The sequence below is a fragment of the Diabrotica virgifera genome, chromosome 3 (assembly GCF_917563875.1).
Source record: "Diabrotica virgifera virgifera chromosome 3, PGI_DIABVI_V3a".
Classification (NCBI taxonomy): Eukaryota; Metazoa; Arthropoda; class Insecta; order Coleoptera; family Chrysomelidae; genus Diabrotica; species Diabrotica virgifera.
This window is the reverse complement of record NC_065445.1, coordinates 42,605,144-42,618,749: the sequence shown is the minus strand read 5'-3', so window position 1 is coordinate 42,618,749 and position 13,606 is coordinate 42,605,144. Positions and strand designations below refer to the sequence as shown.

General features: G+C 32.9%; 1 protein-coding gene across 1 annotated transcript in view; it reads left to right on the top strand.

The window, feature by feature from the left end:
* LOC126882826 (alpha-tocopherol transfer protein-like) overlaps positions 1-13,606 on the top strand; it is an 81,805-nt gene that overhangs the window by 49,597 nt on the left and 18,602 nt on the right. Inside the window, exons 2-4 of the mRNA XM_050647920.1 lie at positions 2,971-3,118; positions 6,043-6,202; positions 11,816-12,071. Coding sequence (XP_050503877.1) covers positions 2,980-3,118; positions 6,043-6,202; positions 11,816-12,071 — 555 coding nt within the window. The 5' untranslated portion in view covers positions 2,971-2,979. The remainder of the gene's footprint in view (positions 1-2,970; positions 3,119-6,042; positions 6,203-11,815; positions 12,072-13,606) is intronic.

Genomic DNA, 13,606 nt, shown 5'->3' with positions numbered 1-13,606 from the left:
TACTTTTCTACCTATATATTTATAATAATAAATTTGTCTTTTTCTATCATATTTGAAAAGTCTATTGTAAAATACGTATTATTTTTCTTTAATTAAGAAAAAGTTACTTAAAAAACTATAATATATAATAATTACTCTAACGTTTCGAGAAACAACAACATGGATATGGCCAGGTTATGTGATTTTTCTCCTGCGAACGGACTCGCTCAGCTACAACAGAGGACGCAAACAGCTATCGGTATACGATCTTTCTCACACTGCTGCTGACCTATAGCGCTTTTCATTTATATTCACGCGTAATTTTTTTGATCACCTGACAATTGGAAAATTTCACCAAAAAAAAACCTGTCTTTTTTAGAATATTTATTTTTATTATTAAAAAATACCCTGTCAAATAACAATTGCACCTCCCTGTCCGGAAGGAATGTACATACATAGCTATGCATGTATAGTTGTATATTATATACTTCTTAATAGTATGTACAGATTCAGATGAAATCTTCTGAAGCAGATGCATCCCCTGAAAATAATCCTGGGGCGCCCATGCAAGTATCTTGCAGAGTTAAAATCGCCCTTAAATCGCATGGCCTGTTTATTTTCTTTATATTTGAATATATAAATTTACTTTAAAGTCACGTCAATGATATTTTTTGTAATAACAATTTTTACCCTTTTGTTTAATTTTGGGGGGGATTTTTGGGGAAAATAACCGCTACCCTCCAGCCAGATCGGCATTTTTGTATTAGGCTATCATGGAATAGTCAGCTGAAAAATTTTCAGGTTGCCTAAAATACCTACTCAAAAATGTCTCACAGCTCTTGGACCATTTATTTATACAGGGAGCTGAACTTATTACGATTTTCGTAGAACATTGGTTAAAACTTTGTAAATACTATGTATAACATAACAAACCTTTATATTTTTATGATGGAGAAGTTAACAAGATTTCGAATATAAAATAAAATATAGGTGTTCCATTTAAAAAAAACATAAGTTTGGTCTGCCACTATGATATCGAACAACCTGTAACATTCTAACTAATTTTGTAATGTGAAGCTCAAAGTTGGCTACAAGTTTTGTTATTAACTTTTATTGCTATCTATTACTATAGCGCATCTAGTAAGCTTTATCACACTAATCAATAACCCTGATTTTGTATTTACCTGTACAGATGTGCTGCGCAGTAATGAACGCAACCTGTCTCAGCAGCCAGATGGCCGGTACGGTGTTCGAGGAAGCATAGGGAACAATATATGAAAGAATCAGCTGTCTTAAAATAGTTTCTCGAAAATGTTGCTAGCTCTTAGACCATATAAAAGACAGAAACATACAGGTTAAGAAAGCCATTTCCATTGGCATTCTGTTAGACCAAACAATATCATTCTTAAAAGTGTAATCACATTATGGCATTGAAATTTGGCCATTGAAACAAAGAACAGAGAAAATGTTACTAGTAACAAAAATGGACTTCTCGAGAAGAGCAGCAGGCAAATCAAGAAGAGATCGGATCAAATAAGACAATACGAGAAATGATAGTCACACATACAATAATTGAAGACATCAAACAAAACAACTAATATGATACGGCCGTATACAGAGAATTCCAGATGACAACATCCCTAAACTGATTTTGGCGTGGACACCACAAGGAAAAGAGGAATGCCAAGAAGAAGTTGGAGGGAGGGAATTGAGAAAGAACTAAAGGAAAGAGAAATTCTTCCAGGTCTCTGGTTACAGAAAGAACGATGGCGGTTAGGAGTCGGAAGGCGTCGGAGAACGCAGTAAACCGATAGTAGTAGTAACTGAAAATATACTTAAACATGTTAAATTTATTTAGGGATAGGAATTTCTAACCTCTTAAACTTTTCTTGGACTTTTATAGAAATATTTCAAAATAAAAATTAGCCAAACCGGTACAATTGTTTCTGGGTGAATAAAAAAAGTTTGCTAAACGTCCTTTAATTTTAATATACAGTGAGCACGTAAAGGTTGGAATAAATTCATTTTCTCGAGAATGGACAATTTTGGAAAAAAATCCCGAAACAGGTCAATTTTTATTTTTAAATTACGACTTTTTGGCATATATATCATACTAGTGGCGTCACCCATCTGGGCGTGATGACGTCATCGATGATTTTTTTAAACAAGAATAGGGGTCGTGTGATAGCTCATTTGAAAGGTAATTCAATTCTCTATTCAGTAGTATAAACATTAACATGATTATTTATCCAGGGTGTCAAAAAAACTTTTTTTTAATTAAATTTATTGACATAAAAAGAAGAATATGTGTAATTTATTTAATTCAAAATACATTTTACTGCTCTCAGAAAACAGAAAAATATGTTTTTTTGAAAAAGAATTAGTTTTTTTAGCTTAAATTAATGCTCAAATTGCCAAGAGGCAGGTGGGTGTCTGCTTTAATATTGAATTTGCAAAAATAATATTTTTTATTTGTCAAATAATCATTTTTTCCTGTTTTCTGATAGCAGTAAAATGTATTTTGAATTAAATATATTACACAGATTCTTCTTTTTATGTCAATAAATTTAATCCAAAAAAAATTTTTTGGACACCTTGTATAAATAATTATGTTAATGTTTATATTGCTGAATAGAGAATTGAATTACCTTTCAAATAAGCTATGACACGACCCCTATTCTCATTAAAAAAAAATCATCGATGACGTCATCACGCCCAAATGGGTGACGTCACTAGTATGATATATATGCCAAAAAGCGGTAATTTAAAAATAAAAACCGACCTGTTTCGGGATTTTTTTCATAAATTCTCCATTCTCAAGAAAATGAATTTATTCCAACCTTTACGTGCTCACTGTATAGATTAAATTACCTACGTTGTAGAGATTGGGTCTTACGGCAAATCTTAAATTTATATTTTAAGAAAATATTCAAGACAAAATATCTACATTTTTAAATGTATTGTTTTAAGTTACATTTTTATTTCTTTTAGTAAAGCAAAATGACTCTTGTTCAACCAAGCCCTGAACTTCAAATCCATATCAGACATGAACTCAATGAGGATGTTAACACACGAGAATCAGATTTAGAGCATATCAAAGAATGGTTAAGGAAGCAACCGCATTTACCAGATACCTGGGGTAAGTATTTATTGTAAATTTAGAGACATATTTATTGCTAATAATTTAAATAATATCCTGTATCTGTCTTTTTAAAATCAGATAAAACACTTAACAGCTTAATTTAAATGATCAACTGAATTAAAGAAATCCATGAAGGGATCTACGCCCAGAAACTTAATGGATTGGACATCTGGATTTATCGCTGGAAATACCAATATTGCAGTACTTCTTCTTCTTGTAGTGCCTATCTGTTTCGGATGTTGGCGACCATCATGGCAATCTGTACTTTGCACAGTGCTGCTTTAAAAAGATTTGTGGTTGTTGTGTTGAACCACATACGTAGATTTTTCAGCCAGGAAATCCTTGGCCTTCCTGGTCATCGCTTTCCTTCTACTTTTCCTTGCAAGATTAGTTGCAGCAGTCCATATCTTTCACTGTTTCTCGTAATGTGACCGAGGTATTCGATTTTTGCTGTTTTTATTTAGTCCATTGAAATGTTACATTTAGGGTTGCATTTCTTAGAGGAGTTAATTTTATTTTTTTAATGTGTAGGGAGGTTCAGTAGAAGCTTAAGTTCAAGTTTTTGGGGTCGTAACCCTTGTCCCCCGGCCGCCATATTTTAAAAAGCGGTGTAAAGGGCTTTCGGGCTGTGTCTCCTAAACTAGCAATCCTACAGAAAATTTGTTCACACATAAAATGTAGCAAATTAAATTTTCTACAATTTTATATCTATTACTTTTTATCGTCAAGTGACCAACAAAAAAGTTATAAACAAAAATAAGAGAAAATTTTGTAAGAAGTTTCTTTTTGGAGGTTATAACTTTTTTTCCGTTCATTTCACAATAAAATAGTATCAAAGCGATTTTGTAGAGGATTTTTCAATGAACAGTTTTCACTATACAGTTGTTTAATTTTATTTATTATCTAGATTTTACAGCGCTCCAAACTTAACCAGATTCTCGAATTCTCATAGGAATAAAATACTTTTCTACCTATATAATATTAGGCGAGCGGCATCAACCGTTATGCCGACCACGAAAATCAAATTTAAGGTGAATGACCAATTCTAGTATATTTTTATGTTTTCGAGGTCGCTGAATCCGAATATGAAATTTATTTTTATCTAGAGTTGGTCGAACATGTTCAAAATTAAAATTTTATACAAAAACGTCAAAAATCAATTTTGATGATTTTTCAATTTTACCTCGCTGTATCTTTGGTCGCTGTAAATATTTCCTTTTGAAAATTTTACTGTGTCATTTTTGAAGTATGTTGATAACAATCAAATTTGTCCAAATGCTTAAACACAATAAAAAAGGAGTTGTTAATTTTTAAACATTTTGTCATCATATTTCGTTAGTTTCATATTTACTTAAAAAAGTTGAGTGACAAACTTCTTAGTTTATAATTTTAACCAACACAACAATAAAACATAATTCATGAGGAAGTTTTTTGGAAAATTTTAAGTCAAAATATACAAAAGGATAGCTCAGTGCGACTAGCGGCTGACCCGCACTTCACTTCGCTGTGAGGTACGAGAGTTCAAGCCCAAGCCATGCCATCGGAAAAACAAAAAGGCTAACGCGTCAGTATAAAATTCTAAATATGAATCTGGAGCTTAGACTGGAATATGCGGGCATCTGATCGACCTATGAGGGAGCAGTACGGCAAGGGATAAGGGCTTGCGGCTCGGTGATACTCCCCCATAGATCCCTACCGAAGGGCGTTGACGCCTAAGAACGGTGTATATACATATACAAAAGGAACAAAGTTATGTTACTTCATAGACAAGCGGCACACCCCAATAAACGCTTATATCTCGAGATCCTGACCACGGTGTGGTGAATGGCTAATTTTGATCATAATTTATGATTTTGATATCAAAAATCTTTTTTTGCTTTTCTTAAGAATTTTGCATTTTGTGGTTGCGTCATTCTTCTTCTGAACCGGCTAATTTGTCTTCAAACAACTTCTTGGGCGTTTTCTATATGCTTATATATATGGTTATAAGTTTTATAGTGAGGAAAAAGGTCAAAAACAGATTAATAATAGCATAGGAATGTTAAAATCATAATAAATTGTATGAATAAAAAATATATATAAATAGAAAAGTAAGCCTAACTTTTGTTTTTATTGTATCCCTATGAGCATTCGAGAATCTTGTCAAGTTTGGAGCGCTGTAAAACCTATGTAAATAAATAGAATTAAACAACTTTATAGTGGAAATTGTTTGCTTAAAAACCCTCTACAAAATTGCTATAATATTATTTTATTTTAAAATGAACTGCAAAAAAATTATAACCTCCAAAAAGAAATTTGTTAAAAAATTTTACATATTTTTGTTTATAAATTTTTTTTGTTGGTCACTTGACGATAAAAAGTAATAGAAACAAAATTGTATAAAATTTAATATGCTACATTTTATGTTTAATTAGATTTTCCGTAGAGTTGGTAGTTTACGAGATATAGCGCGAAACCCCTTTGCACCCCATTTCGAAGATGGCGGCCGGGGGACACAAGGGTGGCGACCCCAAAAACTTGAACTTAAGCTTCTACTGATCCACATCAAAGAAATAAAATTGACTCCTTTAACAAATGCAAGGTACGGCTTAAAAAATGTAACATTTTAATGGAGTAATTGTGATTAACAGCTCTTTTTCTTTTTGCATTCTCCGCAAAACACCCTGAGTAGTAATGTGGTCGGTATACGATATCTTCAGGATTCGACGATAAAGCCACATTTCAAAAGCCTGAAATTTCTTGTAACTGCAGTATAACAATGGAAAAATTTGGTCTGCATAATATCTCTCCACGGAATAACAAACTCAAAACCAGAAATTTTCTTTAACTTTTATACAAAGGGAGGGAGTGGGGAACGGGGGCATGTTAGAAGAAATATTTTACTATGTTATCAAAGTAATAATTTATTTTCTTGTTTTTAGATGAGAACCGTTTAATGACTTTTTTGAGAGGTTGCAAGTTTTCATTGGAAAAATGCAAAAGTAAATTAGATATGTATTTCACAATGAGAACCGCCTGCCCAGAATTATTTTCAAACAGGGACATAACGAACCCAGAACTGAAGCTCATACGTGAATTGGGGTAAGTATGTAACTTGGGGTAACATCTCCTTTTTATGCAATAATATCATTATCATAATGGCACTATTCCATTTTTCTGGTGTAATTTCTTTGAAGAGGCAGGCATTATAAAGAGTTTTCAAAGCTATTAGGACACATTTACCTACTAGTTTTATCACTTCACTTACAACGCCATTCATACCTTTTAACACTGATTCAATTTCCTCTTCGATTATATCTGGAAGTCCCTCTGATTCTTGATTTTGTATAGGTGGGATTTCTACCTTTGGAATGTGTGCATGTCAACGATATAATGTTTTATAGTACTCTTCGATAATTTTCAGAATTTTTTGTTGTTCATATACAACATGGCCTAACCTAATTTTTAGCTTATAAATGTTCTTGGTTCCTGTCTTCAACTCTCGTTTTAGAACTTTAAGCCTTTTATTTTATTCTATGGTATTCGTTGTTTTTTTTTATTATTAAAGTTTCATATGTCTTTCCTAACAATAGTTTCATATGTCTTTTTGAAATGGTTTTGTTTTTAAGTTTCTTAGCTCTGAAATGTTCATTGTGTGCTTATCTTTCATTTGCCCTTCTTTTTTGCATTAGATTCCTTGTGCCTTCTCTGAGTTTTTCATTTTTCGTATTTTTTGATTTGACACTTCTTCTGTGCCTTCCTTAGAGCGTCCATCAACCTTTCGTTAAGCTGTTCAATATTGTTTCATTTTGCATGTTATTCTGGACACGCGCCAACTCGTAAATTTTAATGACAAATTTTTTCAAATCAAAATGTACACCGGCCAATTCGTAACTTTTCTACTACCTGACCCTCCCAACTCGCAACTTTATACAGGTGAATTCGAAACCATTGTTTACTTCTAATACCCCAAGTAGATAGGTTAAAAGGTAAGAAATAAATTTGAAGAGTAACGGATTAAGCCAACACGGGGCATATAGCATATTATGTAAGCGAATGGTTCTTGGTTTGCTCAAAAACATGTTGTGTGTTATATGTACCTATAAAAAAATAACAAAAATTGAAATGTCTTAATGAAATAATTGAAACAATATGATATGTATAGATAGACCAGGGCGGATCTGTAAAAAAACGTCTATTTGCTGATGTGTGAGGTGGCATTCGGATTTTTTAAGATAAAGTTAGGTGGCAACTTCAATAATAATAATTGACTTATGCTCCTTCTCAAATATACCCGGAACATTAATAAAAAAATTAAAATATATAAAAAATATCGAAAAACGTTGATTTTTTTCTATTTTCTTTGCTTATAACTTTAAAACGATTCATTTTGGAGCAAAGTTGTAGGGAAATAAAATAAAGATAATTGAATTTTGTATGATATACGACTAGTTAAACATGTCTACCTTAATTGTCTACAAATTATTACCCTTTCTGTAAAATGGCAATAAATACAAAATAAGTGGGCAAAATTAGCCTCTTCAGTGTTTTTCAACAACTTTGGTTGCACTTAGAACCTTCGTAATTCGCATAGAAAATCCTTATCATGTACTTAAATCGTCCACCAAATTTCATTAAAATCGACCTGATAGATTTTGCATAATAATTTTGCAATCTAAATTTTTTTAAAAAGTTCAAATTTTTTAAAAACTTTCTGAACAAAAAGTAGACCATTTAGAAGTTTGCTAATTTTTTTACATATAAAGAGGCACTCTACCTATCCAATACACTTTACATAATTAAAATCGGATTATCTAAGCGGCCTCAGCACTGTTTCAAAGTTATAAACAATTCTTTGGCATCCACGTTCACTTATTACGAAATCTGTTACAGGTATTTCAGCCATTTTAACAAAATTTATTTCGACTTTCTCATGTAACTCGTCCAAGAGAAAATACCTACATGATGAATAACTTTTACACCACCTTCAAAGAGGGTAATTTATACAAGTGCATACCTGGAATACCGGTATTAGATTATCAACATCGTTAGTAATTACTTCGAAAAGAATGTTACAAATTCACCGGTACTTGGTGGGTTACCGAATAATTACCTGCGCGCCAGAGTTACCAGTAGGCCTGTAATTAGGATGGGGGATTAAAATAGTTACGAATTCACCGGGACCCGTTATTCTGAAGGTTCTTATCTATTTCTTTCTGGTATGCCCTAGTGTTAGTAACCGCAGTGAATGTAATATTTTTATTCCTTGTTACTCGATATAATATTAACTATAATATTTACTAACTATTATTTGTTTTTATGAGTTTCTATTCTCTAAAAATAAAAATGCTTGATTAAAATAAAAAAAACGGAGTAAAAATTAGAGATATTAATAATGAGAGTACATCTAATAAGGTTACAATAGTGCAACGAATTTTTAAAAAACGTTTATTTCCTATATAATTATTTTTAATAAAAAGTAAATCACGTAGGCTAAAAACATAGAAAGTAATACTTTCAAGGATAATACAATAACCATGGTACAAATATCGTAATATAGTCAATGAAATTAATTTACTTTTCAATTATTTAGAACCTAATGATATTAGTCATCAGAAAATTATATTGATTGACTTTTTATCTTCATCGACTGAAGGCTTACAAGGACAACGGTAATATAGTTTTAATGCTTTCTTTTTTTTTTCACCGTTCGCTGCAAATTCAATTGCATCAACTATCTTTACCACCATTTAAAAAATTACCTTCTAATTTTTTGGTAATATGTTTAGTGATGTTTTTTTGTATTAATGTTACTGTTTTTAATAGATTTTCCCTAATTTTTTAAATAATTGATTGTGAACGACTTAAACGACTTAATTGATTGTCATCTGCGTATGCTAGAATTTGGACTGATCTATTAAATATTGTTCCCCTGCTATCTAAATTAGCGTCTTGTACAACTTTTTCTAAGGCTACAATAAAAAGCTGACACGCCAGCGCATCTCCCTGCCTTAATCCCCTATATATTTTAAATGGGGTTGATGAGTCGTTTTGAACTTTTACTGCTGATAGCATCTTCGCCATTGTCACTTTTATTAAACATATATATGAGGTTTTTTGGAATTCCTAACTCATTCTTAGCGTTGTAAAGACTTGGCCTTAAGACTCTATCATATGCCGCTTTAAAATCGAAAAAGGTGTGGTACATATCCATGTTAAACTCTTGCGCTTTTTCGAGGATCTGTCGTAGTGTAAAGATCTGGTTAATGGTTGAACATCCACGCCTGAATCCTGCCTGATATTCTCCTAGAAACCTTTCGGTATAAGGCTAATATAACGTATACACCGAAAAAAAAAGAAACGAGACTCGGCAAATGGCATATTAGAACGGCTCGAAAACCATATGTGTCACGGAGAGACAAGAAAGTTATATCATCAAATAAATATCTGGCAATAAAGACGTAATATTTTTCATAAAAATAAGAAACTAAGATAGGCAGGACATCTAGAAATAACGCAGCAGAACAACCCTCCAGGACAATCCTTATGTTACAGCAAGTGGAAAGTAGACTAAGAAATATGCCAAACACTTAAATGGAAGGATGCCAGAAAAATAGGTGTAGCAAACTGGCAACGGTTGGCAATGGATAGGGATTTGGAAAGTCCAGGCTCTATCATAGGGCTGTAACAACAATCATGATGGTGACTGAATGGTTATGATGTGAAAAAAGAGACACTAATAACATCGATTGTAGGGTCAAAAACTAACAATCAAATCATAATAGATACAAAATATTTAATTGTAATACAGGACCCAGAGCACGCCAAATATAATTCTATTTTACTGACGTCACAAACTAGAATTTCATATTGGGAGAATCGACGGTTGCTAGGCAACGTGACGTCACTAAAATAGAATTCTATTTGGCGTGCTCCCGCACCTGGTTCATCTACGAATATTTCAGAAACCTAGTTTTTTATGCCAGTGTAAAACAAGTTGACGTGTACCTACCAGTATGGTTTACACGTGTATATGAAAAATCTGACACAAACAAAGCAACTAAAATTATTATAGATTTCTGATAACATTTGAACCTCCCTTCTCCTACAAATCTGTATTTATTTTCATAATATACATTTTACTAGTAATTACACCTTTTCAGAATGAAATAGGTTTACTCTTCAAATCTTTAATAATAAATTATCATAAATTTTTTAATTTTTCGTTGAACGCCGCATTAATTTCGTGGTGGCACCAACCAATATTGTTTAAACAGTTAATAAAAATGTTCTATACTTCAAATATTATGTCAGAAAAGTCTTGTAATATATTAGTTAATAATAATATATAATAGAACTAAAAATAATTAATTTTGGTTGCCATTTAATTTCATTGTATTATTTTAACATTGACATTACTAATGTAATGAGTGAGCACACTTATCACTCACTATATTTTTTATTATTAATTAATTATTAAGTACTTACAGTAATTCGAAAATCAGACCATTCTTTTGTCGAGTTATTAAAAAAAACAGGAAAAGAGAGGATTGACATACTTCAATAAATATTCTGGTAGTTCTTATTCCGATCAGTCTGTAGACATTTTGTCATTTTATATTATGTGCATTAATAAAAAAGAGAAATAATACCAAAACAAATTCTCGAGATCAGAGCTTTTTCTTTTTCTTCTTCTTGACCTGTTCTTAAACGACTTTGATCATGTATTCGTAGCTGTGATGTTCACTGCCAGTTATCTCGCCACCTATTAAAGGGCCTTTATATTTGTCTCTTGCATGTTGGCTTTGAATCACTGGCCCTACGGATACGGACTATTCTCTCGCTGTCCATTCTCATCACATGCTGATTCCACTCTCGTTTTCTCTGTCTTCCCCAGCGTACCATGTCTTGTATATTACAGAGATCTCTTTTTCTGTCATTCGGTATTCTGTCTTTCAGTGTTTTCCCCGTTAGTGACCTCAACGTTCTCATTTTTGATGTTCTCAGGATCCTCTTGCTTTCTGATGTGTCACATCTTGTTTCTATCACGTACGTTATGATCAATCTTGGACATGATTTGTATATGCGTACTTTCCCTCCTAGCCTTATATCTTTATTTCTCCAGATGACATCCATTAGACATCTTGTCATGCAATTGGCTTTATTTGCTTGCTTTCGGAAGCTCTATTTAATATCTCCATAACTACATATTTTGACTCCCAGATATTCGAATCTTGAGTTCAAATAGTTCAATTAGTTCGCTGTTTGTACTATTTTGCGTCTTATGGGTTCCCTTGACACTACCAGGTAGTTGGTCTTAGCTGTTGATATTTTCATAATGTAGTTCTCCGCCACTGTATTGAAAGTCTGTGCCATTCGCTGTAGGTTTTCTTCGTTATCGGAGAATTTTTATTTGTTTTTCTGCCATTTTATATCCTTTGTCTGTACTTTTAATGTCTTCTATGATTTTGTCCATTACTAAATTAAAAACAATGGGCTTAAGCTATTCACTTGTCATATTCCTGAGTTGATTTCTACTTCCGATATTAGTTCATTCTCGACATTTATTCTGGTTTTATTCTTCGTATTAATGTCTTGAATTATCCAGGTTGGATCATTAATTTGGTTGTGTTAATTCTGATTACCATTTTATTTAATATAGTTGCCAGTGTCATATTTTGCAGCAATGTTAATAAACCTTTTTCTATGTTTCAGGCACATTCCTCCTCTACCAGGTTTGACTGCAAACGGTCGCCGAGTAGTAGTCCTTAGATCCAAAAAGGTAGACGTCGATACTTACGATATAGCTGATATTATGAAGGTTGTTCTTATGATCGGTGACGTAAGATTAGCTGCCGAAGAAGTGGGTGTAGCTGGAGATGTTTATATATTAGACGCCACAGTAGCCACAGCCGCTCATTTTTCCAGAATTAATCCAGCGATGATACGTAAATTTTTGGTTATTGTTCAAGTGAGTAGGTTTAATATACAATATGCCCCAAAATAAAGTTTACAGAACTGAAAGCTATTGATCACAGTTGCCATGGAGAGATTGAAATATTTTGTATAAGTCAAAACAATATTTGATATTTGCTCACAAAAGTGGTGTAACAATTATATTGATGATGGTTTTAAGTGCTCAAGAAAATCATTTATTTTTGAGACCTATTTTAGCTCATACGGAGTAGGGCGAAATGATCGGCCTACTTTAAAATTTGTTTCCACGAGGTTTGAAGAACGATTCAACAAACGATCTCCTACAAAGCGCAGCAAATAGTTGCTTGTGATGAAATTTAGACGTACTGGTTCCATACTTACCCAACGAAAAGAAAGATCTGGAAGGAGGAGAACCTCTAGGGACAACAACAATATGGGAAGGATTCTTGATAAAATCTTGGCTTCTCCTGAGAAAAGTCAACGGCGAATTTCAAAAGAGCTTGGTTTAAGTAAGTCTACTCTCCACCGAGCTGCAATGGAGTTGGGAGCTTTTTCTGATCACATTCAAGTGGTTAATAAGCTAAGGGTGGCTGATAAACGCAAAAGAGTTGAATACTGCGGGAGAACATTGAGTATGGTTTACGATAACGAAAGCTTTCTCATGAATATTTGGTTCTCAGATGAAAGCCATATAATATTGAATGGATAGATTAATAAACAAACAACACGATTTTTGGGATTTGAAAAGCCACAAGAGTTTATTAAAAAACCTCATTATAGTGAAAAGGTGACAGTGTGGTGCGCCATATCAAGTCATGGGAAAATTGATCCATACTATTTAGAGGAAAATGGCAGACGTTTAACTGTTAATCAGCAGTGATACAGAGAACTCATTGTAACACCTTTTACCAAGATCTTCGCTGGTTTTGCCGTTCTAGAAATTTACCATTCCGCTCACAATGGTTTCAACAAGACGGGGCCACAGCGCATACTGCGGCAGAAACTTTAGCTTTGCTGCGACGCTACTTTCCAGGGCGTTTTATATCAAGAGAAAGTGATTACCCCTATCTATCTAATTCACCCGATCTTACACCACCTGATGCGTATTTGTGGGGGATTCTTAAAAAAAAGTTTTATAGGGATCCAATCCCGCATGATCTTAACACATTGAAAGATAACATTCGTCGAGCTATAGATGAAATTTGAAGTGATGTTTGTAAGGCAATGATTAAGAATCTTCAAGAGCGATATGAAAAATATATTGTAATCCAAGGAGGACATACTTAACACATAATCTCTACTTATAAGTAATGTTAGCACTCTAGAGACATAAATTATAAATTATTTAATTGTTCAATTATATATGTCATTTTCGGTATACTTTATTTTGGGGCATACTGTAAATGAATTGTTAGATTTCACATACATCCTTCATATACAGAAACTATCTATCTATCTATTATCTTCGAGACATTATATATAGGAGATAGCCCTTCCCGTGGCTTGTCCATATTTTTTTTGAGTTTTCGTCTCGAGACATGTGCATGCACCTCGAACCAGTATATAGTG